At 43.7% G+C, this 27,658-nt stretch overlaps 1 protein-coding gene across 1 annotated transcript in view; it reads left to right on the top strand.

Moving 5' to 3' along the window:
* Positions 1-451: 451 nt before the first annotated feature.
* Positions 452-27,658, top strand: part of PRR13 (proline rich 13) — a 35,324-nt gene continuing 8,117 nt past the window's right edge. The window contains exons 1-3 of the mRNA XM_073613589.1: positions 452-559; positions 19,250-19,295; positions 22,441-22,784. Of these exons, the coding sequence (XP_073469690.1) occupies positions 19,277-19,295; positions 22,441-22,784 (363 nt within the window). The 5' untranslated portion in view covers positions 452-559; positions 19,250-19,276. The remainder of the gene's footprint in view (positions 560-19,249; positions 19,296-22,440; positions 22,785-27,658) is intronic.

Genomic DNA, 27,658 nt, shown 5'->3' on the forward strand with positions numbered 1-27,658 from the left:
TTTATTTTTTTTTTGCGAAAGATTTATTCGATCTGAAGAGAAACCAGAGTATCAGAGGCGAACTTTTAACCTTCCTATCACACAATTTACTAAATTTACCTAACCTGCGGTAGATTGTAAATCTACCAGCGCTACATATATATATATGTGTATATATGTGTGTGTGTGTGTATGTGTGTGTATATATATATATATACATATTTGCCTTTCATTTCTATTTTAAACTAAAAATGGATTGTTTTACAAGGTGGTAAGGGTCCACAGATACACATATAGTTTCAAGAATACACAGGCTGACTGTGAATGGGTTAACAAGACTGCAATGCTGCCTGGGTGTGTCCCTGCTTTAAGCTGAATGTGCCTGATGGGTGGTGCTAAAGGGAGGGGCACTCAAAGAAGAAAGATAAATGTGGCCAATCACCATTAAGCGGGTGGAACCAAGAGGGAAAAAGTCAGAAAATCAGCCACTCAGAATCAGGTGGGCGGAGCCAAGAGGGAAAATAGTGCAAAGTCTCCCGGAAGAAGAGAGGAACGTCTAGGACAGAAGTCAGAGTGACAGGTGAGTAGTTTGTGCTGTGTTGGTGTTTGTTGTATGGGTGATCGGTACAGAACACACCTTCCGGATATCAGCAGACTGATTACTGGCTCTGATCCCCCTGCTGTGTAGAGGAGTGAACCTGGCTCGGAGCTGTTGTCAGAACTGACCGATTGGTCCAGGGCATTGCTCTGAGATCAGTGTGTACAGATCTGTAGAAGGGACAGTGTGCTCTCCCAATGTACAATCTCATACTGTACATATCCGTGTATGAGGCACATTACTCCTTTATACTATTCGCTCTGATTTTTCCTCCAACCCCTGAAGTAGATTTTCTGACATTGCTAACAATGGATCATTCATGTGCCCCTTGTACCCTCTGATTACCACACCCTGCCTCTGTACACATACACCCTCCCTGCATATATCCCATTGCTGCATCTCTCTCATATGTATACACTATATTAGTAAAAGTATTGGGACACCTGCCTTTACACACACATATAAACTTTAATAGAGAAGTATGGGATTTCATTTTTTTTTTTTTTTTTTATCCCATATTCATTCTTACCTAGGTGGATGCAGCATCAGTCCCCTGCTGCCTCTTCACTGAGAACCGAGCCATTGAACACCACCGATCGCTCGGTTCTCTCACCTCCCCGAGTGGAGAGATGCTGACTGTCAATCAGTATCTCTCCTGCTCTGCTTTCCATGCTCATTGGAGCGCTGAGCTATGGAGGGGCGGGGAGCGGCTGAGACTGCCATCAGTCCAGGCACCTGTCAGATCCGGACTTCCGATGTAAGGATGACTCGGTGCTTGGTGACGTCAGCAGAGAATGGACTTCAGACCGCTCTCCGCTGAAACCGGGTCACAGGAGTGCAAAACTAATTATACCCCTGTGACCCAGAGGAGAAGCCCAGCCTAAAAAGCTCAGGCTGGACTTCTCCTTTAATGGCACCCCAGTCTTAGTCCATAGGGTTCAATATTGAGTTGGCCCACCCTTTACAGCTGTAACAGCTTCAACTCTTCTGGGAAGGCTGTCCACAAGGTTTAGGAGTGTGTCTATGGGAATGTTTGACCAATTCTTCCAGACGCACATTTGTGAGGTCAAGCACTGATGTGGACAAGAAGGCCTGGCTCACAGTCTTAGCTCCAATCTTTCAACCTGATAGAACACCTTTGGGATGAATTAGAGCGGAGACTGTGAGCCAGGCCTTTTCGTCTACATGAGTGCCTGACCTCACAAATGCACTTCTGGAAGAATGGTCAAACATTTCCATAGACACACTCCTAAACCTTGTGGACAGCCTTCTCAGAAGAGTTGAAGCAGTTATAGTTGCAAAGGGTGGGGCAACTCAATATTGAACCCTACAGACTGGGATGTCATTAAGGTTCATGTGTGTGTTAGAGCCCTTTCACACCGGGCCGCCCATAGCGTTGGCGGTAAAACGCCGATATTTTTAGCGGCGTTTTACCGTCAGATTAACAGCGAATTTCGGCCGCTAGCGGGGCGCTTTTACCCCCCGCTAGCAGCCGAGAGAGGGTTAAAACCGCCCACAATGCGCCGCAATAGCGGCGTTTTGCCGGTGGTATCCCAGCGCTTCCCCATTTATTTCAATGGGGAGCAGCAGTGGAGGAGCGGTAAACACACCGTTCGAAAGAAGCTGCTGGCAGGACTTTTTTTTCCCGTCCTGCCAGCGCAGCGCTCCGGTGTGAAGGGCTTTCACACTGGAGACAATGCTGCAGCTGTTTGAGGGCGGATAGCAGGCGCTATTTTTAACGATCTAGCGCCTGCAAAACGCCCTTGGTGTGAAAGGGGTCTAAAGGGAGGCGTCCCAATACTTTTGCATGAGTACACACACCCACCCCCTGCCAGTGAACCCAGCTATTCTTCCTAACTATAAGTGGAATCCACTGCTGTTCATTCGGGGAGCCCCGCAGCAGGATCCTGGGAAGACCCTGTAATGGACGCCATGACTTCTCCAACTTCGGAAGCTTGTTCTCTTTGCCCAGGGTCCTCCTGTCATCCAATCAGAGGGCATAGGTGTGTGCAGCCTATTGTATTTGGGTGTGCACCTCAAAGCTCAAATACACGTGTGTGTGTGTGTGTGTGTGTGTGTGTGATATATCTCAGTGGAACCTTGGATTACAAGCATAATCCATTCCAGGAGAATGCTTGTAATCCAAAGTACTCGCATATCAAAGCGAGTTTCCCCATAGAAGTCAATGGAAATGAAGATAATTTGTTCCGCATTGACTTCTATTGCATGCAATACCACATGTGGCCAGAGGTTGGGGTTGGGGGGCGCCGGTGAGCCTCGTAAATACTCGGGGACAGCTTGACTGATATCTGTAACCCTTGGAAAGGCTTGGGAACGGAGTATTTCCGAACGGCTCAGAGTGTCACCGGCGCCCCCGCACCTCTGGGCAAATGCGGTACTGTACACCCCATTGGCTTGAATCTCGTTTTGCGAGACAACACTCGCAAACCGAGTCCGGATTTTTTAAAAAAAGTTGCTTGTCTTTCAAAACGCTTGTTAACCGTGTTACTCATAAACCAAGGATATATATATAATAATTTCAGACACACACTCCTATAAATGTAAACAAACATTTTAAAATATTAAACCATGGATGGTGTCAGTAGAGAACTGGATGGTGTCTGTAAAGCAAAGGTTGGTGTCCATAGGACAATGGCTATTGTCAGTCAGTAGGGCAGAGATTGGTGTCCATAGTTTTTTTATTTTTTATTTTTAAGAACCCAATTGGGGGCGCTTTGGTGAAGGGGTCTAAACAAATCCTCTGATGTTTGCCTTTTCAGATAAAGGGACTGGGGACAGAGATTCGAGAGTCCCTTTCTCTGCAGCCTCAGCTGCACTGGACATTGAATGTATGGAAAGTGCTCCGTGCTGAGCAGCTTCCTGTTCATTCACAAACAGAGGCATAGTAAACACAGTTTACTATGCTTCAGTTATGAATAAACACAGTGAGTAATCGATACCAACCACTTACTGTGTTCATTCAGGGAGAAGGGGGAATCTGTACTGCGCAGGGTGATTAGAGTGCGCCCAAGCACATCCGGCACACCTATGAACCGCCCTCATTGGACAGGGGCACTTGTCCTGTTCTTTACCAGTAATGTTCAATATTAAATCGTAGATAAACCCACTAATGTAATGGTTTCCCAAAAGGGGTAAATTCAAGGTATGCCTTTGCTATTTCCTTTTACTTCTATTTACTTTACAGTTACTAGTGTGCTTAGTCACCCCTCAGTCTGACATAGCCAACAGCACCATGGAAACTACAGATTAAACAGAAGCTAAGATGTCAGCTTCTTTGGCTGTAAAGGACAGAAGGGTTTAGTTCTGATTTGATTTCCCAAAGCAAAAAACAACAAAAAAGAAGGCATTCCATGGATAACTGTCCTATCCTCAATGAAAATCCTAAATGAAAAAAATGTAAAATACATTATTTGTTTGGGTCGTCTCTGCATTCCTGACTGCGGCTCTCTTACTTCCGTTTACTGAGTAAGAGCAGTGCAAGTATAATGGGGAAACATGCACTGCTCTACACAGACTACAACACCCATGATTCTTTGCACCAGTACTACTACTGCACGTACGTCCCTGACATCGTTGTTCTGGTTCCTCCCACAAGCTTATCAATGGAAAGTTTATTGTGCTTTTCAATACTGTCACAGGCAGAGTTGGAAAAGCACAGTAAACCACCCATTGTAAACTCCTGGGAGGAACCAGTATAAATGATTCAGGGATGTATGCATTGTAGGATCGCATTCACGTAGTGGGATCGCATTCACGTAGTGGGATCGCATTCATGTAGTCCACCTCTAGAACGCTCTAAAGAGAGTGGCTGCATTCCGTCATACAGCGGGGGCCATGTAGAGCTAATGCAGCCGCCCTCATAAAGGAATTTGCAGCAGGGCAGAAGTCAAATATATCTTTTTAGATTTGCTGTCTGCAGATGTCATTAAAAGGGGACGTGGTTTCATCTAGGTGATGGTATGGCATAGGTTATTTTTTTTAATTGGGTTTAGTGTCATTTCAAAGCTAGAAGGACCTAAAAGGTCCATGTGAATGGAAATCTTTTAGGAGAAAACCCATTGGAGCAGTTGGGTGCTTAGTGAAAATGCACTTTCAGAATTTTAGATGTCCCAACTGCTAATATGCAAATATACTTATCATGTAGTGATTGAGGGGGAAGAATGATGGCCCGTACCTTCAAAATTAGTGACCAGTGGCAGCTCCTGGATTTCTGACTTGAGTTATTCAAAGCACTCAATCAAATAAAGGTTTTTGTACATTTGATATCTTCAGTACCATCCTTAATACAATAATACAATTACAGTATCTCACAAAAGTGAGTACACCCCTCACATTTTTGTAAATATTTTATTATATCTTTTCATGTGACAACACTGAAGAAATGACACTTTGCTACAATGTAAAGTAGTGAGTGTACAGCTTGTATAACAGTGTAAATTTGCTGTCCCCTCAAAATAACTCAACACACAGCCATTAATGTCTAAACTGCTGGCAACAAAAGTGAGTACACCCATAAGTCATTTTCCCTCCCCGGTGTCTTGTGACTCGTTAGTGTTACAAGGTCTCAGGTGTGAATGGGGAGCAGGTGTGTTAAATTTTGCATTATTGCACTCACTCTCTCATATTGGTCACTGGAAGTTCAGCATGAACCTCATGGCAAAGAACTCTTTGAGGATCTGAAAAAAAGAATTGTTGCTCTACATAAAGATGGCCTAGGCCAGTGATGGCGAACCTTGGCACCCCAGATGTTTTGGAAATACATTTCCCATCATGCTCATGCACTCTGCAGTGTAGTTGAGCATCATGGGAAATGTAGTTCCAAAACATCTGGGGTGCCAAGGTTCGCCATCACTGGCTTAGGCTATAAGAAGATTGCCAAGACCCTCAAACTGAGCCGCAGCACGCTGGCCAAGACCATACAGCGGTTTAACAGGACAGGTTCCACTCAGAACAGGCCTCGCCATGGTCAGCCAAAGAAGTTGAGTGCATGTGTTCAGCGTCATATCCAGAGGTTGTCTTTGGGAAAATAGAAGTATGAGTGCTGCCAGCATTGCTGCAGAGGTTGAAGGGGTGGGGGGGGGGGGTCACCCTTTCAGTTCTCAGACCATACGCTGCACACTGCATCAAATTGGTCTGCATGGCTGTCTTCTCAGAAGGAAGCCTCTTCGAAAGATGATGCACAAAAAAAAAGCCTGCAGTTTGCTGAAGACAAGCAGACTAAGGACATGGATTACTGAAACCATGCCCTGTGATCTGATTAGACCAAGGTAAACTTATTTGGTTCAGATGGTGTCAAGCTTGTGTGGCGGCAACCAGGTGAGGAGTACAAAGACAAGTGTGTCTTGCCTATAGTCAAGCATGTTGGTGGGAGTGTCATGGTCTGGGGTTGCATGAGTGCTGCTGGCACTGGGGAGCTACAGTTCGTTGAGGGAACCATGAATGCCAACATGTACTGTGACACACTGAAGCAGAGCATGATCCCCTCCCTTCCGAGACTGGGCCGCAGGGCAGTATTCCAACATAACGACCCCATACACACCTCCAAGACAACCACTGCCTTGCTAAAGAATCTGAGGGTAAAGGTGATGGACTGCCCAAGCACGTCCCCAGACCTCAACCCTATTGAGCATCTGTGGGGCATCCTCAAACGGAAGGTGGAGGAGCGCAAGGTCTCCAACATCTACCAGCTCCGTGATGTCATCATGGAGAAGTGGAAGAGGACTCTAGTGGCAACCTGTGAAGCTCTGATGAACTCCATGCCCAATAGGGTTATGGCAGTACTGGAAAATAATGGTGGCCACACAAAATATTGAAATTTTGGGCCCAATTTGGATATTTTCACTTAGGGGTGTACTCAATTTTGTTGCCAGCGGTTTAGACATTAATGGCTGTGTTGAGTTATTTTGAGGGGACAACAAACTTACACTGTTATACAAGCTGTACACTCACTACTTTACATTGTAGCAAAGTGTAATTTCTTCAGTGTTGTCACATGAAAAGATATAATAAAATATTTACAAAAAATGTGAGGGGTGTACTCACTTTTATGAGATACTGTATATCCTGGCAATGTTTATTCACAGGGCTGGCATAAGGCATGTGCCCTCTGTTCCTTTTCAGAGCAGTGCTGATTCTGTATGGTAAGGTCATATCATACTAGAGATCCTGTTGCTGCTAAGAACTCACCCAGGGGCAGGATTGCTAAAATGTGCAGGGAAAATGCACTTGCCAGCTTGTATGTCGCTGCCTTCTGGATAGGTGAGTGCTACAACTTTCCCTTGCTGACAAAGACACTGCAGTAGAACATGTAACATGTTCCAGCTCCTGCCTCCTCTTTCCCTGATTCTCTCTCTCCCTGTGACAGCGGACATGGGATCTTCTTCTCCCTGCACCCACTGTCAAAATTTTAAAAAAGCATGGCTGCGTCATTCATTCACAGCGATCAGTGAATAAATGAACTACAAGTGCCACCTGCCAATGTGGCCTACGGCTTGTGGTTCTCAATCAACTCCGCGTGCTCTCACAGTTCATTGATTCTTCCCTGCAATTCAGTAACTGTCTGCCCTTATCAGAGGTACGGACAGACCGTGTATTGAGAGTCTGCAGGATCCTGGCATCGCACCTGACGATCTGCTAACGTTGGGTGCATTTTTTATCTGCAGAAATGTATTTATTTTTTTTAAAGGTGAACTTGTCCTTTAATACTTCCCCACGCTATCCAAAACTTTCAAAAACAAATTGTTTGGCTTTTAAAGTGTATCTGAAGCCAATTTCTTTCTTTCTTTCTTTTTTTTTTTTTTTGTAGTATGGAGGGGTTAGAACCAGTTTGTGTTTCTGGAACAGGAATAGAGGTGAAGTAAAAGGGTATATTTGATACAATGACAGCTCTTAAGACAGGATTTCCTTCAGTTTGGTAAATTTCCTTTTATCTCCTGATTACCTGAAACAGGAAAGGATCAGTCTATAATGTTAATGATAGGTTTATTTTAACAGTGAGAGACAGAATAACATAAAAAATATCCAGAAAAACACATTTCAAAAAAGTTATAAATTGATTTTAATTTTTAATCAATGAAATAACTATTTGATCCCCTATCAATCAGCAATATTTCTGACTCCCTGGTGTCTTCTATACAAATAACAAACTGATATTAGGAGAACTCTCTTAAAGGGAGTGCTCCTAATCTCAGCTTGTAAGGGCCCTTTCACACAGGCTTGTCCGTTCGCTTGCTCAGCAGGGGATCGATCCCTTGATCCCCGCTGAACCGACAGGAGTGAGCGGAGACGGAGACCCACTCTCCTCTATATGAGATCGGTTGAAAACTGACCGACTGTCCGTTTTTCATCCAATCCGATTCTGCAGACTGATGGAAAATAGGGTTTCCATCCGTCTGGTTTTGGCAGACAGGATTGGATCGGATCTCAGCGGACATGTCACAGCTGACATCTGCCTCTCCATAGAGGTGCATGGAGCGTCCGATCAGGTCCGCCTGAAAAACTGACAGGTGGACCTGATTGGAGCACCCTTGTGAAAGGGGCCTTACCTGTATAAGACACCTGTCCACAGAAGCAATCATTTAATCAGATTCCATTCTCTCCACTATGGCCATGACCAAAGAACTGTCCAAGGATGTCGGGGACAAGATTGTAGACCTACACAAGGCTGGAATGGGCTACAAGACCATCACTTAGCAGCTTGGTGGGAGGGCGACAACAGTTGGTGCGATTTATTCGCAAATGGAAGAAACAAAAATTACTGTCAATCTCTCTCGGTCTGGGGCTCCATGCAAGATCTCACCTCTGTGGAGTTTCAATGATCATGAGAACGGTGAGGAATCAGCCCAGAACTACATGGAAGAATGTTCAAGGCAGCTGGGACCATAGTCACCAAGGAAAAAATTGGTAACACACAACGCCATAAAGGACTGAAATCCTGCAGTGCCTGCAGGGTCCCCCTGCTCAAGAAAGCACATGTATAGGCCTGTCTAAAGTTTGCTAATGAACATCTGAATGATTCAGAGGGTAACTGGGTTAAAGTGTTGTGGTCAGATGAGGCCAAAATCAAGCTCTTTGGCATCAACTCAACTCGCCGTGTTTGGAGGAGGAGGAATGCTGCCTATGACCCCAAGAACACCATCCCCACTGTCAAACATGGAGGTGGAAACATTATGCTTTGGGCGAGATTTTCTGCTAAGGGAATGGGACAACTTCACCGCATCAAAGGGACAATAGATGGAGCAATGCACCATCAAATCTTAGGTGAGAACCTCCTTCCCTCAGCCAGGGCATTGAAAATGGGTTGTGAATGGGTATTCCAGCATGACAATGACCCAAAACACACGGCCAAGGCAACAAAGGAGTGGCTCAAGAAGGTCCTGGAGTGGCCTAGCCAGTCCCAGACCTTAATCCCATGGAAAATATGTGGAGGCAGATGAAGGTTCGAGTTACCAAATGTCAGCCTCAAAACCTTAATGACTTGGAGAGGATCTGCAAAGAGAAGAGGGTCAAAATCCCTCCTGAGATGTGTGCAAACCTGGTGGCCAACTACAAGAAACGTCTGACCTCTGTGATTGCCAACAAGGGTTTTGCCACCAAGTACTAAGTCATGTTTTGCAAAGGGGTCAAATACTTATTTCACTCATTAAAATGCAAATCCATTTATAACTTTTGAAATGCATTTTTCTGGATTTTTTTTTTTTTGTTCTTTCTCTCACTGTTTAAAATAAACCTACCAATAAAATTATAGACTGATCATTTCGTTGTCAGTGGGCAAAGGTACAAAATCAGCAGGGGATCAAATACTTTTTCCCCTCACTGTATATAAACTAATCAAACTAAACTAAATTTAACAAGAAAACCACATCTAGGGCTTCATTGAGTTGTGGCTCTCCCTGCCTTATTTAGCCCTCACGTATGTATGGCACTACTATTTGCACACTTTAAAGTAATAGTATAGTATAGTTTTTTAGTAAATGCGTAATTTTAGGTATATATCATTTTCCTTACAGCCCATAAAGGGTACGTTCACCTTTATATTTATATTTATATATATATATATATATATATATATATATATATATATATATATATATATATATATATATATATATAATTTTTTATTCCTATCTGTGAAACAGTAAGGCTATGTTTCCACTAGTGCGTCCCCAAAGTCGCGCGATTTTGCCGCGACTTTTTACCGCGATTTGAAGCAATGCCTGTATCTATGGACCTCAAGTCGCATCAAAGTGGGACCAAAGTAGTGCAGGGACTACTTTGAAGTCGCACAGATATGAACGGTACTCATTGGAAATCATGGGATACAATTTGTCATGCGACTTTTCAGTCCCAAGTCGCATGAAAAGTCGCACTAGTGGAAACAGAGCCTCTGTTTCCACTAGTGCGACTTTTCATGCGACTTGGGACTGAAAAGTCGCATGACAAATTGTTTCCCATGATTTCCAATGAGTACCGTTCATATCTGTGCGACTTCAAGTCGCAGCGACTTCAAAGTAGTCCCTGCACTACTTTGGTCCCACTTTGATGCGACTTGAGGTCTATAGATACAGGCATTGCTTCAAATCGCGGTAAAAAGTCGCGGCAAAATCGCGCGACTTTGGGGACGCACTAGTGGAAACCTAGCCTAATTCTGATTGGCTGCCGTGACTGATGGCACTCTGAACTTCATATTTGAATGCATCAATAATATACATTTTGTAAAGAAGTGATGCCTTAAATCAGGGGTAGGCAACCCCCGGCACACAAAGCCTCTTTTGCTGTCACTCCATTCCCTCCCCATCAGCAGAGCAGCGCAGGGAAGTGTCAGTGAGTCACTGATACATTCCAGTTTCAGAATTCCCCACACCACACCTGCACTGAGGGGGAGGCACTGTGCCCCCACACATTGTAAAAGATGGGAAATGTTGTTTGGTTCTCTAACTTTGCTGTAGATGCAATCGTTAGCTTTTGTGATGGGGAAGAGATTGGGTGCAGTTCTGCTGGGGGGGGGGGGGGGTGGCGGTCCCTATTTCCAGGAGGAGGAGGACTGTCATTGGCCCCTGCTAAAGCCAATCACAGTCCTGCTAGCCTCGCCCACCATCTAGAGGAAGACGATGACTCTCTTGGTTGCCACTACCAATCTCAGAACGGATTTCACTGTGATTGAGAAAACCACAATCAGGTGACAGTTTGTGGAATTACTGTTGAGCTTCTGGGAACTTTGTTGAAATTATTCCTGAACCTTTGCGTTACTTACTACTGAACCCCTGCACTCTGTGTCCTTTTAAGCCACACCCAATATTCAGCGCATCCATTCCAGACGCTTGTATGTGACATCACATACAAGCACGTGGGCTGGATGCGAGAGGTGGATCAGCAGGATGAGTGTGCCAGGACAGGTAGATGTGTCTCATCTCTGCCTCCTTTCACCACTCTGCATATCACGCACAGTGGCATCACTGGGGGGGGGGGGGGGGGGGGGGGGGTGTCACCTGTGGGCAGCGGCACCACTAACGCTGCATGGTCCTCACCCTTACACATCTCTCACCGGCTGTCTCGTACAGCGGAGCGGACTGAAGCCACCTCCCCCTTCTCTGTTTAGGTCTACAGGAGGGGAAGGCGACTTTGGTCTGCAGCGCTCCGCTGTGTGAGAGGGAGTCCAAGGAACACACCGCTGTATCCCGCACTGTTCTGAGGTCTGTAAAGTTTAAGGTCTGCACTGATGGAGGGGGGTGGTCTGCACTGATGGAGGGGGGTGGTCTACACTCTGCACTGAGGGGGGTCTGCACTGATGGAGAGGGGGTGGTCTGAACTGAGGGAGGTCTGCACTGATGGAGGTCTATACTGTGGGGAGGGGGGGTCTATACTGTGGGGAGGGGGGGTCTGTACTTAGTGAGGGGGGGGGTCTGTACTTAGTGAGGGGAGGGTCTATACTGAGGGAGGGGGGGTCTGTACTGAGGGGGGGACTATAGTTGGTGGGGGTGACACCAATTTTTTCCACACCAGGTGACACCAACCCTAGTGACGTCACTGATCACGCATATCATAGATGAGAAGAGGGTACAGCGGTGGGGAAAATGAGCAGGGGGGGGTTCAGAGGTGGGACAGATGAGCAGGGAAGTACAGTGCTGTGCCATATGAGCAGGGGGTTACAGTGGTGGGGCAAGAGAGCAGGGGGAACAGAGGTGGGACAGATGTGCAGGAGGTACATTGGATTGGTGGGGCAGATGAGAAAGCGGGTTACAGTGGTGGGGCAGATGAGCAGATGTGTTCAGTGTTAGGAAAGGTGAGGTGATTCAATAGTGAGACGGAAGAGGTATATGGTGGTGGAGCAGATGTGCAGGAGGTACAGTGGTGGAGCAGATGAGAAAAGGGGTACATTGATGGAGCAGATGAGCAGGGGGGGTTACAGTGGTGGGGCAGATGTGCAGGGAGGTACAGTGGTGGGAGGGATGAGAAGGAGGTTCAGCAGTGGGACAGAAAAGCAGGAGGGTACAGTGATGGGACAGATGGGGGGGGGGGGGTTAGTGTTGGGACAGATGAGAAGGGGATTACAGTGGTGGGAAAGATGAGCAGGGGGGGTTCAGTGTTGGGGTAGATGAGCAGGGGATTCAGCGGTGGGACAGAAGAGCAGGGGGTAAAGCGGTAGGGCAGATGAGCAGGGGGTTACAGTGGTGGGGAGGAATTTGCAGGGGGGACAGTGATCTGAGTTGTGGAGTTGCAGGAATTGGGGCTGTTCTGAGGTGTGAGAGTGCAGGATGTTAATTTCTCACTACTATTCAAGTAGTTTACAGCATTTACTTTATAAAAAATCCTTTTCGTGATTGCGAGTGTGAAGTTGACATTTTTTTGTTATAAAATCGGCACGCTCAATTTCTTTGAAAACATTTTTCGGCACACTGTGCTCAAAAGGATGCCTACCCCTGCCTTAAAGTGGTTGTAAACCCTTACAGACCACTTTTCGCTACAGGTAAGCCTATAATAAGGCTTACCTGTAGCTACCCAGGATAGCTCCTAAACCTGCACAGTTTAGGAGATATCCCCTGGATTTACATGTGCCGACGTCAGCTGCACATGTGCACTGACACAAACTGAAGCAATGGCATGTATGTGCCGTCGTTGCTTCAGTGAGTGTGCCGTCACCACGCGCATGCGCGGGAGTGACGTCATCGTGGCTCCGGCCAATTCCAGCACCGAAGCCACGATACCCGGAGCTAACCCCCGGGAGTGATGTCGCCGGCCAGTGCTGTGTACGGGCACCGCAGCGAGGGCTTCGATCTCAGGTGAGTATTACATAATGAGCTAGTATGCTATGCATACTAGCTCATTATGCCTTTTGTCTTGCAGGTGTTTAGTTTTTTGTTTTTTTTTTGTTTTTTTCAAAGTGGGTTTACGTTAAATCATTTTATTGCTGTCTTCAAAGTAACAAGACTTGCGAATTGGATGCTCTGTAAAAGCACAGCTGCTGTCTGACCAGTAGCTGTGTGCAACGCCTTTGGTTTTCTTTGGTATAATTTGATTATCTAAGGACAGCTGCACTGATCTAATTTCAGTTTTTCAAAGAGGAAATTTTTCCTAAAGGATATCTAAATCCAAAAACAAACATTCAAGATATTGCAGGTTACTGGCCCCATTTGTTTTTTTTTTTTTTTTTAACACACCCTTTGTTTTCACCTAGTAATCCTGCCATTACAGAGGAGGGTGAACAGCTATTTCTTTTGTACTTGTCAAACACATATATTAAGATGCTTTAAAGGTGTATTTAACAGGCCAAAAGCGAGCAATAAAAAGAGAAACGTATTCTTATGCCGCGTACACATGGTCGGAATTTCCGACAACAAATGTTCGATGTGAGCTTGTTGTCAGAAATTCCGTCCGAGTGTAGGCTCCATAGAACGTTTGTTGGAGTTTCCGACAACAAAAATTTGGGAACTGGTTCTCAAATTTTCCAACAACAAAATCTGTTTCTCGGAAATTCCGATCGTGTGTACACAATTCCGACGCACAAAAGTCCACGCATGCTCGGAATCAAGCAGAAGAGCCGCACTGGCTATTAAACTTTTCTCGGCTTGTCATACTCGTGTTTTACGCCACCGCGTTCTTGACGTTCGGAATTTCCGACAACATTTGTACGACCGTGTGTATGCAAGACAAGTTTGAGCCAACATCCGTCGGAAATAAATCCATGGATTTTGTTGTCGGAATGTCCGATAGTGTGTACGCAGCATTAGAGTTAACATACACTTTAATCCAATAATTCAAATATTCACGTGGTACTTGCATATAAATAGAGCACGTAGCAATAGAAAAGTGACCCAGTTGCCAGCCACACGCTTTCCTGGCATCTAAGAAACCAGGTGCAGTGTGTGTATATATAGAAATCTATGCAAACGGTGCTCTGACAGAGGACACACAGCTGGCCATATGCCATTCTTCTGTCTCACTACCCATATCTTAAAGCTGTAGTAAACCGCAGTTAAAGGGGGGGAAAGATATTATATACAGAGCTCAAAATTTGCCTCTAGCCAGGCTTCAAAGCGGCGACAATTGTAGACACTCAACTCAGGTTAAACTGGATGGACTGGTGTCTTTATTCAACCTTACTACCTATGTATCTATGTAACAGTGAATGTTATTTATGCTTTCTGAATGAGGCCAGCAGGTCTGGTGATTTTGTAATGCTGCATGACATTACATTTTCAGTGAATCGTCCGGAAACGTCTGTGCTTAATGGAAGTGAGGCCGTGAAATTTTGTGCGATCCTTAAACAAACAAGCACTGCCTAGCGCTATGCAGGACTTTGATCTGAGGTATGACAAATGTCCAAACCAGCTCATCCTTTATATGCCATCATTGGAGATCAATATACTCCTCTAGCAACTTGACGACCGCCCACAGTAAATATACATCATTACTTTGACGTTAAATACCCATTTTATGGCAGCAGCTAGCTGCCATAACCCCGGTATCATTATTCACTTAGGGTGATTCTCTAAAAGACAAAAGTGGTCCCAGCACCAGATTCGCCATGGAATCCCTTTCATAGGTGATGGGAGAGAGGTGCCCGCCTCCAGCTGCTTCCCGGTCATTTCCAAGCTTACTGGAGCCAATCATCCGATGTGGACGATGGCTAGGCAGGAAGTCGAGTGAGGGCAAGATGGTCCCCACTCGGCTCTATGTCCCTGGAGGACCTCTGACGTCCTTTACGGTTCTTGGCAGGTAGAAGTAATATGTCTTAGCTTTTAAAGGTAAATGATAGAGGACCTATCATGCTTATAAAGAGGACCTGTCATGCTTATTTCTGTTACAATGGATGTTTCCATTCCTTGTAATAGGAATAAAAGTGATCAAAAAAAATAAAGGGACAATGTAAAAATAAATAAGCAAAACAAAAAAGTAAACCGCCCCCATCCCTCCATTGCTTGCGTGTAAAATCGATTGCATGCGTAAGACGTGCCTGCACATGTAAACAGTGTTCATACCACACATGTGAGGTATCGCCGTGATTGTTAGAGCGAGAGAAATAATTCTAGTGCAGGACCTCCTCTGTAACTTTAAACAGGTACCCTGAAAAAATTTTTTAAATTGTCACCTGTGGAGATTTTTAAGTGCCATAGTTTGTCGACAATCCAAGAGCGTGCACAATTTTAAAGCATGACATGTTGGGTATCCGTTTACTCAGCGCAATATCATCTTTTATATTATACCAAAAAAGTTGGGCTACCTTTTTAGTGTGTGTTTTTTTTTTTTTTTTTAACTGCGTAAATATAGTGTGACATAAAATATTGCAACAATCACCATTTTATTCTCTAGGGTCTCGGATCTATCTATCTATCTATCTATCTATCTATCTATCTATCTATCTATCTATCTATCTATCAAAAAGTTCCAGAAAAGGCTTGGTCTTCAAGTGGTTAGAGTGTGTCAAGTTTGAAACCACAAGTAGATCAGCACAGCCCCAATGTAAAGCAAACCTGTCCATTATATTCCTCTGCATGACATGTTTCAACTATCTAAAAGTCCCCTTAGTACCATTTAAGGAAACTAAATTTTTACTACATTATAAAACGTACGGTTTCCCTTTCTTCCTTTTTTTTTTTTTTTTTTTGTTTGTTTTGTAAACTTCAATGGAATGTCACAAATGACATTCCATAAATTTCTCTGCATGGCAGCTCATCTACCAAGTATGAAAATGCAGGATCACGCAAATGGCTATGGAAAAATGTAACATTGCTTCATTTTTCCTCACCACTTTCCCCCCCCCCGCACAAGTGAAAGTGCGACTGGGGCACACAGAAAACCATTATTTTCTGTGTATCTTGGGGAGAGCTGCGCATCTTCTTCTATACCCTGATGGCTAACATGTATACTTTGACGGTATGAAATTAAGGAAAAAGGGGGAGGGAAAGAGGAGGCAAGAAGAAAATGAATACATCCGTGTTGCGTATGCGTCATAGGAGGCTTAGGAGCACATACTCTAACCACAGGCATCTATCCACTTCGACCAAACGTCAAATTTTTTGGGGCATTGTCTGCTCTTGTATGTGATTCTATACAGGGGTAGAACTGAGTTAATAGAGTGTATCCAAGAATTTCGAGTAGGTGGTTCTATCGACTTCCATCTCAAGAGAATTTCTCGTCTTGCATAAAATAGAGTGAAAGTTAGGCAGAGCTTAGAATATCTATCACCATCTATATCTTCCAAGTGACTTAATAGGACAAGAGGGTCTAAAGGGACTTTGGTTGTTTGCATATATCACTCAGGGTTTTAGCTACTACCTCACAGTATGGGTGCAGCTTGGGGCAGGACCAGACCATGTTCTAGAAAGTGCCTATGTAATCTCGAGATTACATCTGGTGCATTTCAAATTTAGCTGGGGATATGTGCGAGAGTCTCTGTGGGGTATAATACGCTCTATGAAGGAACTTTAGTTGGATGAACCTTTCCTTCGCTGCTTCCAGGGAGGGAGCAAAGGGAGAGATACAATCCTTCCACACTTCCTCATAAAGGGTCGGGATGTTGCTGTCCACTTGTCAAGTGAACAAGTCGTTTTGGTGTCATAGGCTACAGTCAGATATAAGTAGAGGGAGGATAGAGTTTTCCCCATCACACTAGAGGTCAAAAGGCGCTCAAAAGAATCCGACTCAATAACCACCGGTTGTGGGAACTGAGCCCCAATAGCATGTTGTAATTTCCAGTATTGGAATTCAAATATACTAGGCACTGAATAAAGACGCCACATTTCTTGAAAGAGCACGAGTTTACCTGCCACTATGATATGTTTCAGAGTGGTGATCCCTTTTTTTGGCCCACAACGTAGGGTCTGGAATAGTATAGAACTGAGGCAGCAGAAGATTGCCCCAAAGAGGTGTGTGCAGAGACACACGAGAAGGTTTCCTGTATATTGCCCTGGCCTCCCTCCAAGCCCGTATTGTGGTTTTCATAGATTCTGTCAGTGAAGGGTGAGCCCTCACTCCCCCGAACGCCAATTACTCAAGGCTGCATATGAACCCAGGATCACCGCCTCCAAGATCACAGCTGGGTTTTTCCTGGGCTGGGAGAATGGCCACCGTACCGTGATGAAGTCAGCCACCCAATAATAGAGTTAGAGTTGGAAGGTATAATATACGCTTCGCCACTTGGGGGGGGGGAGATCATCACAAGATCATCACTCCCTCCAGTCTTCCAAAAAAGGACTTTGGGACATGAGATGGCATATTCCTAAGGGAATGCAAAAATTTGGGTAGGTAGATCATTTTCAGCAGGTTCACCCTACCCACAGGTGTTGGCGGCAGAGTGTGTTAAGCCTTGCATTTATGAGTAAGTTGAACTAGGAGGGGATGGGTTTTTTTTTTTTTTTTTTCTCTAAGTAATCGTCTGTGTTTCCACTGACTTTGACTCCCAGGTAGGTGAATTTGTCCACCCATTGAAGAGGCATGCGTGTGTCAATGCAAGAAACTGAGGGATGCAGTGGGAACAACACAGACTTGTCCCAATTGATACGAATACCCGAGTAGTGGCTTAACTGTTCAAACAGGGATAACGCAGAGCGCAGCAACGTGGAGGCATTGGCTAAGTATAGCAGGGTATCGTCTGCATATAGGGATAACTTTTCCTCAATTGGTCTTACAGTTTTACCTCTCACCCCCTGATCTGCTCTCAGGAGTATGGCAAGGGGTTCCAAAACAAGAGTGAATAGTCCCGGGGATGGGGCAACCCTGCCCCATCCCAGGGAGAAGCATCCTGACAAAGTACTATTAGTGCATACCCGCGCTCGGGGTTAGCATAGAGCATGCGTAACCAGGTTGAAAACCGGTGACAAAAGCCAAATTTTGACAGTACCCCCACTCGACCGACTCAAAGGCCTTTTCCGCATCTAAAGAGGCCACCACTCCCGCATTATCAGAACATGCCATAGAAATGTGAGTGTAGATCCTTCTAATGTCTGTGCCCCATCCAGGCATAAACCCTGTCTGATCTGGAAGTAGCAGTGCAGGTATAACTGTTCAGTCTATTAGCAAGGATCTTGGCGAGCAATTTGGCATCCACGTTTAGGAGGGATAATGGGTGGTACAAGGCGCAGGGTCCTTCCAAGGCTTGGGATCACCACTATGACTGCTTCCCCATGGAGTTGGGGAACTTCGGTTTTTTTTTTTTTTTTTAATACTCCTTTTAAGCAGAACTAAACTTGCCATCGCTTCAGTGGTCCAGTCCCTCACCGGCATCTTCTACTGTGTGCCCGTCTTCTGCCATCTTCATTGGCTGGTGTGGGATATTCTCACTCCTACACATGCGCAGGTATCGGTTATCCTGGCACACACAGACAGGGCCAGCGATAGCAGGCAGGTAGGTGCATATTAGCCTAAGTTTAGGCAGGCAGGCAAAATGGGCTGCTTTTTAGCAGACATGCGGGTGTGCCATTAATTCTTACCCTTTCCCACATTATTCAATACTAGAAAAACTATTTTGGCTGTGAAAAAAAGAGAAATGTAAGCAACACTTTAAAGCGTAATTTCTCTGTGTCAACATTGACTATTTTTAATGCTTATGCTGCTAGCATTAGTAAATAGAAAGGAAAGTATATCATATTTACTTGTGTTTTAAACTTCTTCTTTCTTCATTTTTTTTAAAAGTGATTTCTTAGTAAAATAAAGAATGGAGAAATTAGTGGATGGGTGAGGTTGCTTTTTGAGTATGAAAAATAAATAAATAGCATTTTTGGTTTGTGGATCTCAAATGCAGTTTAAAAAAAAAACAGTCAACGCAAGTACGTTTTTAATGTGCATTAAACACATGCTGAGTGCAACGTAGGTGGTGTGAATCCAGCTTTACACTTTCAGATATCTTGCTATGTGTGACGAGAACACACCTTGTCCAGTACCTCTATATTTATCTGGTTGCCATTTACACACCCTGTTTTATATTCACCCTGCTTTCATCCTTTTGTACTTTGGACAGAATTGTGAGTAACAGGGAGTGCAGCTTATCCTGGCATTCTAATAAACTAAAGTCAGATTATTGAGCTTGCATTTTTTTTTTTTTTTTTTTTATTTGGAATATTTAGCAGCAGTGTAATATGTTGAAAGGGCAGTGACGCCTCTGAATTCTCTTTTTATAAGCACAGAAATTTGACTTGTCGGAATTTTTCTTTCTAGGTAGAACATCTACATTCAGGGAGAGCAATGTATCCAAACGTTCCAGGTATGTAACTGTTCATTCTTCTTCTTCTTTTTGCAAATCTCATCCGAGTTTTATAAGTAATTGAGGTAAAACTAGCTCATTATTAGAATCGAATTTTACTTCAGGATCAAACCTGATGTTTTTGGAAGCATTGACTTTCTGTGGAGTACTTTGTCTCTTTAAATGTTTGGAAGCTACAGATGACAATAATGGTCACAGCCTATAAGAATAAAAGTATGGGAAGGAACATTGGAAAATGGAAGGTCTGAACTCCCAACTGCACAGCTGTTCCAGACTAGTGACCCACCAGGTAGTAAACCCAGAATCAAAATAAATACCCTTGCTCTTGCCCCTTTAAAAAACAATCAGCAGTTGCAACTTCCATATTTCTATCTGCTTAATTTCTTAATTTCTATCTGCTTAATAAAAATAAAAACCTTTTTAAAGCTGTATTAATCCTCCTTCTCCCCCCTACCAAACCCCAAAGGCTTTCTTTCAGATTTTAACATGAATCTGGACACAGACAGACTCAAAAAATTACAATTACATTTTAAAGCGGTAGTAAACTGCATATAAAAAGAAAAATTGGGCCCGGGCAGCATTGCATACTAGCCCATTATGACACTCGCCTGAAAACAAAGCTCTCCAATGGCACGCTGTCAGCGCTGAAGGTGCTTGCATCCTCACCCCGTCTTCATTCCAGGTTTGCAGGCTTCGGCGATATGAATGGGTGAGCCGCTGATGAGTGTGCGGCAGTCTTTCTTTACAGCGTGGCTCAGAAGGAACGGCATGCGCCGGTGAAATCACCGGCTGCATTTAAAGTAAATATCTCCTTAATGATGCATGTTTAGGAGACATTTACTGCCTTTATTGTAGGCTTACCTATAGGTAAACGGCATACATGGGAGTTTACTCCTACTTTAAAGTTGGCCCCCGCATCAGTATATTCTTAACTTCCCTTTACTCTCCATCCCTAAGTATGCTGATCAGAGCAAAGTGAAGCCTTGCATAATCTGTGATTCCATTCAGGGCTGAACAATTTCCACACCCCACTATGACAGCACTGGGTAAGCATCAGCGTCTTCAAGAGGAAGGAAAGTAATTCACTTATCTCCATACCCAGAAGTACTGGCAGCATAACAAAGGAAATGCAAGTCTATACAGAAGGGTGTCGGGCATTAAAGTGAACCTCATGCTAAAGGGTAAGTATAGCCAAAGCCTTTGAGTAGGTATTAGATTAGGATTAGGAACCCTGTTGCGTTTTTATAGCTGACTCTATCCTATTATCTAATACCCTCTAGGTAAATAAGCCCACTTTATTTGTCATGATGGACACGTTTACTAAGACAGAAATGACTGGAAATCCAAAATTTTAGAGTTGTCACCAGAACAAGAGATGAGGGAAAAATCTAACAATGGGGACACCTTTTCTGGTGACAGTTGTTGAAGACATTTCCCTCATTTTGGAGATTTTCTCTCACTTGCTATTGCATCTTCAGAACAGGAAATGGAAGGAAATCTTCCATAAAAATTAAATGGACAGGGATTTTAACCCTTCTCTACTCTTGTAAAAAAAAAATAAATAAATAAATAAATGTTTTGGCTATGCATGCTGTATACAAGTATATATTTACTTTTTTAAGGCAATACAGGTTGCACCATAAATAGATGTTAAAAATAAATGACTGTGACAGTTTCCATGAAGACATTTCATTCTAAAGGAATGTAGCTAAGACAACAGAACATGGACTTTGAATAGCTGTCTAAATGACGCATGAACAGCTCAAATCCAGAGATCCAATCAATAACATTTGTTTGAAATGTCTTGCAACATTTTTATTTGTACTAGCAAAGTGGCACAGTATGGGATATTTAAAGCTGAAGTTTATGTATGACAATTCCTAAATGGATACATGGGTCCCTCATGGAACCCAGAAGGTAGCGGAAATCACTGTAGTAGCAGTGGCTACTACAGTGATTTCCATGTTCCACTGGGAACCCACATATATGGGACATACATACAGTCCAAGCAGTAACGGTATAAAAATTTCTATACAGAAGTCTCATTTCCATTTTTATTAATGAGTTCTGTTCTCTAGGGGACAAAGCACATGTAGTAATTTGTCCCCATCTTCCTATGTGCTGTGAAATAATTCAGCTCCCTCTTTGGCTGTCAACAATGCAGCTGCTTTGACTGCCATCACTTTTCTCCATCTCTAAGCACTTGTCCGAGACAAGTGTCTCACAAGAAATAGGGGGGGGGGGGGAGAAGATTTGTCAGCTAACATGTTTCAGGTAAGTGACAGAGCCAGAGAAACGGCACATAGGAACTAGGTCATCGACTTAAAGTAGAACTAAGGGTCACACTTTTTTTTTCATTATGGGGACGGAGGTTATAACTTGTATTTTTTAAAAATTTTTTGCCATCTGTGTGCCAGTGCCTTCACTTCCTGTCATGTAGCCAAAACAGGAAGTGATGGGGAATCCCTTGTTGAAAGATTCTCCCTATGTTCCTATCCTGGTGACTGCAACATTTTGGGATTTTCTTTCACGATCATTGGTGAAACAGGACAAATGAAGAGGGTTTATCTCCCTTCCTGGGACAAAGGAAAAACTGACCGGTCTTCTAATCCTCCAAAAAGTCTCCTTCTCCCTCCCTCTCTCCCTCTCTCCCCTCCAACAGTGGGGCATAGTTCTTGCCACTGACCCCAACAGTGGGGTACTAGTCCTCTCACTGACAAAAATGGGAGGGCAGCATTACGCCCACTGACACCACATTTTCTTCTCCCATTGGCAACAGTACGGCCCCCATCCCCCCCCCCCCCCCCCCCCCCAAGTCTGAAGGACTGTAAACTGGCCCTTTTTGTTTGGAAGGTTTGAAGACCCCTGTTATAGATTATAAACTGGACATTGACAGACTGGGGGGGGGGGGGGTTTTACTAGTACAAACGCAGCTCATCCGCTTGCAAGAAGGCCACTAAATATATCGTTAGCGGGGTGTTTTACATAAAAATACCCTCAAAAGCCTGATGCTGAGCCTCAATCCCCTCAAAAGCTCAGCATAACAGAGTTCTTGTAACCATAAACTGACTTTGTAATCCACTCCAAATTTATGTATGCCACTTTAGAATTGTAAAATGTCCTGCTTGTCTCTCTGTCTTAACAGGACAACCTGGTTACCCACCAAACCCAGCATATCCCCCTGGCACCAATCCTGCATATCCCCCTGGCACCAATCCTGCATATCCTCCTGGTACAGTGCCTCCTGCCTACCCACCTGGACAACCTGGGTATCCTGTAGGTCAGCCTGTCTACCCCCCTGGGCAGAATGTCTATCCTCCAGGACATGTACCACATCCTCACCATCAGCCTGGCTACCCTCCACATGTTGGACCTGGAATGCCAGGATACCCAGTAAACCCCATGATGCCTGGATACCCCATGGATAAGAAAATGAGGAAAAAAATGAAGAAGGCAAACAAACATGCATATAAGCATGCACATGGAAGGGTAAGTGTGATCATATATGGGCAGTGTGCATGACGGGTACTTCAAATCTTACATACATTTTGCCATTTGCTTTAATTTTAAAGGGCATTGTCCTCTTTGGTATATGTTTTTTTTTAATTTAATTTCCTGTAGGGTTAAAGCTAATTCATAGTCAGTCAGTTGCTTGTATATTTGCTTCAGAAGCTGGTCACACACCTTACATTCTGATCATACAACCTTCCTAAACACCAAGAAAAAAAGTACTGTTTGTTTATTGTAAATGGTCCAGAGAAGGTGTGTTTTAATCCTTTGTCAAGCACATCTAAAGAGTGATTGGTGGTGCAAAAAATCTTTATTACTTAAATTACCACTCTAAGGCTGGGTTCACACCTATGTGAATTAGATGTGCGTTTCCCCGCATCCAGTTCACATAGCTGGAGAATATGACTGGCTCCCTATGGAGCCGATTCACATATCTCCGTTGCGGCTGCGGAGCGCACTGCACAGAATCGCTGTGCATCTTTGGCTCCATTTGAGGGCCGAATTCAGGCATAGAATGGGCCCTGATTCATCCCTGTAACGGGGAACAGGGATGCCCAGCGCTCCTGTGCGATCCGCAGCGGGTTACAGTGTGAACCCGGCCTTATTTCAAGATCTCGCTATGCTCCACCTGAGAGCTCCTGTTATATACAGCATGATACTGCATGGATGAGAAGAGATCTAATGATTTACACGCCCCTCCTCTCCTCACAGCCTTTATACAAGGCTTTCTGTAATCGGTGAAAAGAATACAAGGCTTTTTGTGAATGGTTAAGGGGAGATGAAGAGGAGTGCAATCACTATCCTGTACAGAAGCCAGAACTATTCGTCTGAGCTGCGGAAGCTCACGGCTCATGCTCAGTTTTCAGTATAGTAAAAATACAATAATGTAGCTGTGCCTGGAGTTGGACTTTTAATACATTCGGAATGTGTGGAGAAAGATATATCAGCATACAGTTGAAACACATTGAGTATTGATTTACCTGCTAAAACACTGAAATGATGTTCAGCCAGTCTTGTGAAATACTAATACACACTGCATAGCTATAGCCAGATGTCCCTAAAAGATGACATTCTTATACTATTTCGGATTGTGTTCTTTTCCTGCACCTAAACACTGGACTATGAAAAAGAGCATCATCTCAGTGGTGATTAATTGTCCAGTGGATAGGCAGGCAGTCCTGAAAGCTGCAAAGCTCAAATAGGGTGTGACTTGCATGGCTATCCAATGTGACAGGAGTGTGAATCATAAGACTGATCACACAGAATAGCTTCCTTTTTTTTTTTTTTTTTTTTTTTTTTTTTTTTTTTTTTTTTTGGGCAGATCTAGCTACAATATGAATCACTTTAACCACTTCTTGCCCGTTTATATAGCAAAATGACAGCCGCAAAGTTGTTCTGTTATCCTGTCTGGACATCATATGACGTCCAGCAGGATAAGCTGCGAACGCGTGCCCATTGATCGGTGGTGTGTCAGTCTGACACACCGCATCACCGATCTTGGTAAAGAGCCTCTGATGTAGGCTCTTTACCACGTGATCAGCTGTGTCCAATCGCAGCTGATCACAGTGTAAACAGGAGAAGCCGTGTATCGGGTTTTCCTCTACTCGCACTGACAGGTGCCAGTAAAGGAGAGCTGATCGGCTGCTCTCGCGGGGGGGGGGGGGGGCGGGGGGAAATCTGCGCTGATATTCAGCACATTGATTATCAGTGCAGACCCATCGAGGATGGCCACCAGGTAAGCCCACTAGAGCCCACCAGGGATGTCAATCAGTGCCCATTAGGGATACCTGCCAGTGCCACCTACCAGTGCTGCATATGCCTCATCATTAGTGCTTGCTCATCAGTGAAGGAGAAAAATTACTTATTTACAAAGTTTTGTAATCGAAACGAAGAAAAACTTATTTTTATTTTCAAAAATTTCTGTTTATTTTTTTTATTACTACAAAAAAAAAAAAAAAAACCCAGTGGTGATCAAATACCACCAAAAGAAAGCTCTATTTGTGGGGGAAAAAATGATAAAAATGTTGTTTTGTGTACAGTGTCGCATGACCTCGCGATTGTCATTCAAAATGTGACAGCGCTGAAAGCTGAAAATTGGCCTGGGCAGGAAGGGTGTTATGTGCCCAGTATTGAAGTGGTTAATATTGAACAGTTGTGAAACGGGCCTTTTTTGGACCTTTAAAATTTCTTGAATGCCGCTCCAAAGCCATTTTCCGATTGTATGTTATGCTGCTATGAATAACCTTTTTTTTTATTTTATGACACCAAAGTGTTAATTTGTTGGGGAAAAACAAGCCTTTGGTGGTATTGTCCCCCAAGATTTTTTTTTTTTTCTTTAATTTGTATAAAAGGAAAAAATATATATGCTTGCTCCCTGGTTGAGCAGCAATGTCTTTTGAAAGAATCAAAGAAAGCAAAAAAATTGGCCACGGAGAGAAGTGGATGAAAGGAGATAATTAGGGATAACTGTGAATTAATCAGGTGTTAAATAATAACCATTTGGCTGTGACCAGGGCTTTTTTTTTTTTTTTTTTTTTCTCGGAGAATAGATGCAGGAGCTTCCCCTTTCTGAGTCAATTCTGGTCTCCGCCCACTACCCATCTCCAAGCACTGTTCCTTAATTCCCCGCAACCAGTGAACCCACCTCTCAGTAACTCCCCTTTTAGAGAATAGAGATCCAGGTATTCTTTCCGCCTCTAAACACGCCCTCGTAAATTATCATATTTTATTTATCACAGTCAGGTCAATGAAATATGATTGCCGATTGCTAGTATTGGTTATTTTTTTTCCCTCTTACTCAGTGTAATAATTACACTGTATAAGGAAAAAAATAAAAATAACCAATACCAGCAATTGGCAATCGTATATCATTGATCTGACTGTGATAAATAAGGGTAAAATATGGTTGGCTTCTATAGGCACTTTATTTAGGTTTGGTTTGTCACTAATGACTTTTTATTAATTGTCACTTAATTAATTTGTGTTGATTAACCACAAGGTGCACACCTGCATGTAGGTATGAGAATGATCTGTTAGTATAGTCCATTCAGGTAACGCTGGACATCTAGATCCACTACCTAATGAGGGATAAAAAGGTGTGCATTTATTATTATATTTTTTCTGATTCCTTTTGAGGTTCATTAAATTATAAATCAAGGTACCCTGATAAGGTAGCGCCACCCACCCCTAATCAATTTCTCTTTACAATCCGATAGTTGCACGCACATAGGATGCCGCCCTGCCCCTCTGTGCTATATGCCTCTCCTATAGGTCACCGCAGGCCCTTACAGCTCCCATACGACAGGCCCCCCCACCTCCCACCGACACGCCAATTACACCTTGTGTGGAGAGCGGTCACATAGTGATCATAGATCAGACTCCAATTGTAGCACACTGACTGCCTGCTTGATCCTCCTATATGCCCACATCACCGGAATCCTTCACTATGGGCTCCACACTCGCCCTCATCCAAATGCGAGCAGGCGAGTGGAAATTTTGAGGGCTGCTGTAATATATAGATAACCCAAAAGTCCCTTACTTGTTTCCTCATCTATAATATGTTTCTATCATAAATAATAACATGTATAGTATTTTCAGTGTAATTTTCTTTATTTGCAGGAGTTTAGCTTAATATATGTTTATGTTCTAAAAAAATGCATACAAACTCCTGCAAGTAAAGAAAATTACACTGAAAATACTATACAGGTTACTATTTATGATAGAAATATACTATAAATGAGGAAACAAAGTTATTGTTCTTAAAGCGGTAGTAAATTCTGCTTTTTTTTTTTTTTTTTTTTTTTTTTTTTTTTTAAATCTTGTGCCTACAGGTAAACCTATATTAAAGAGGGAGTCCACCTAAATCCACCTAAAAAAAATATTAAAAGCCAGCAGCTACAAATACTGCAGCTGCTGACTTTTAATAAATGGCCACTTACCTGTCCCAGGGTCCAGCGATGTCGGCAGCCGACGCCGATAACCCGCTCGATTCTCAGCAGCTGCCGCCGCCATCCTAGGTAAGGGAATCAGGAAGTGAAGCGTTGCGGCTTCACTTCCCGGTTCCCTACTGCGCGAGTTGCGCTACGCATCGTAACTGGTCCCCGCTATCTCCTGGGACCTGTGTGTTTCCCAGGAGACAGCGCGAAGGGACAGGAAGAAGCATAGACTCCCGTGGTAGTCTGTGCCGGAAGTGGATGCAAATACCTGTCTTAGACAGGTATCTGCACCCCCCTCCCCCCTGAAAGGTGCCAAATGTGACACCAGAGGGGGGAAGGGTTCCAAAAAGCGGAAGTTCCATTTTTGTGTGGAACTCCACTTTAAGGCTTACCTGTAGGTACAGTGGTTATCTCCTAAAATGTGGTGCACCATTTAGGAGATATCATCCATATTTGTAGAGGCCGGTGACTTTATGCATTCACACTGCGCTCACTGGGCGGCCCAGGTCGCAAACCCGTAAGGAAGCCCGAGGAAATAGGGAAGCGCCAACAGTGGTGACAGCTTGCCACTGAAAAGCTTCATCTTAAGGTAAGTCTGTCATATGTGATGCATTCTAGCACATGGTGACTTAAACCGTTTGGGTCCCCAATTATTATTATTTTTTTTTTTTTAACTGGAATTTTACTACTGCTTTAATTGTATCACTTTTTCAGGAGGAATAAAGCTTTTTTTTTTTCACTCAGCTGTAAGGGTATCAACTAATTTGTTTGTAGATTAAAACAATAGCACAAATATGTAATGCTCATATTTTTACATCCACAACATAATCTTTTTTTTGGTAAATACTATAATAATACATTTCTTTACTCCCTGAAATTCACCATGATTTCCCTTTTTAAAGTGATGTTAAAGGAAAG

The sequence above is a fragment of the Aquarana catesbeiana genome, linkage group LG02 (assembly GCF_042186555.1).
Source record: "Aquarana catesbeiana isolate 2022-GZ linkage group LG02, ASM4218655v1, whole genome shotgun sequence".
NCBI classification, from domain to species: Eukaryota; Metazoa; Chordata; class Amphibia; order Anura; family Ranidae; genus Aquarana; species Aquarana catesbeiana.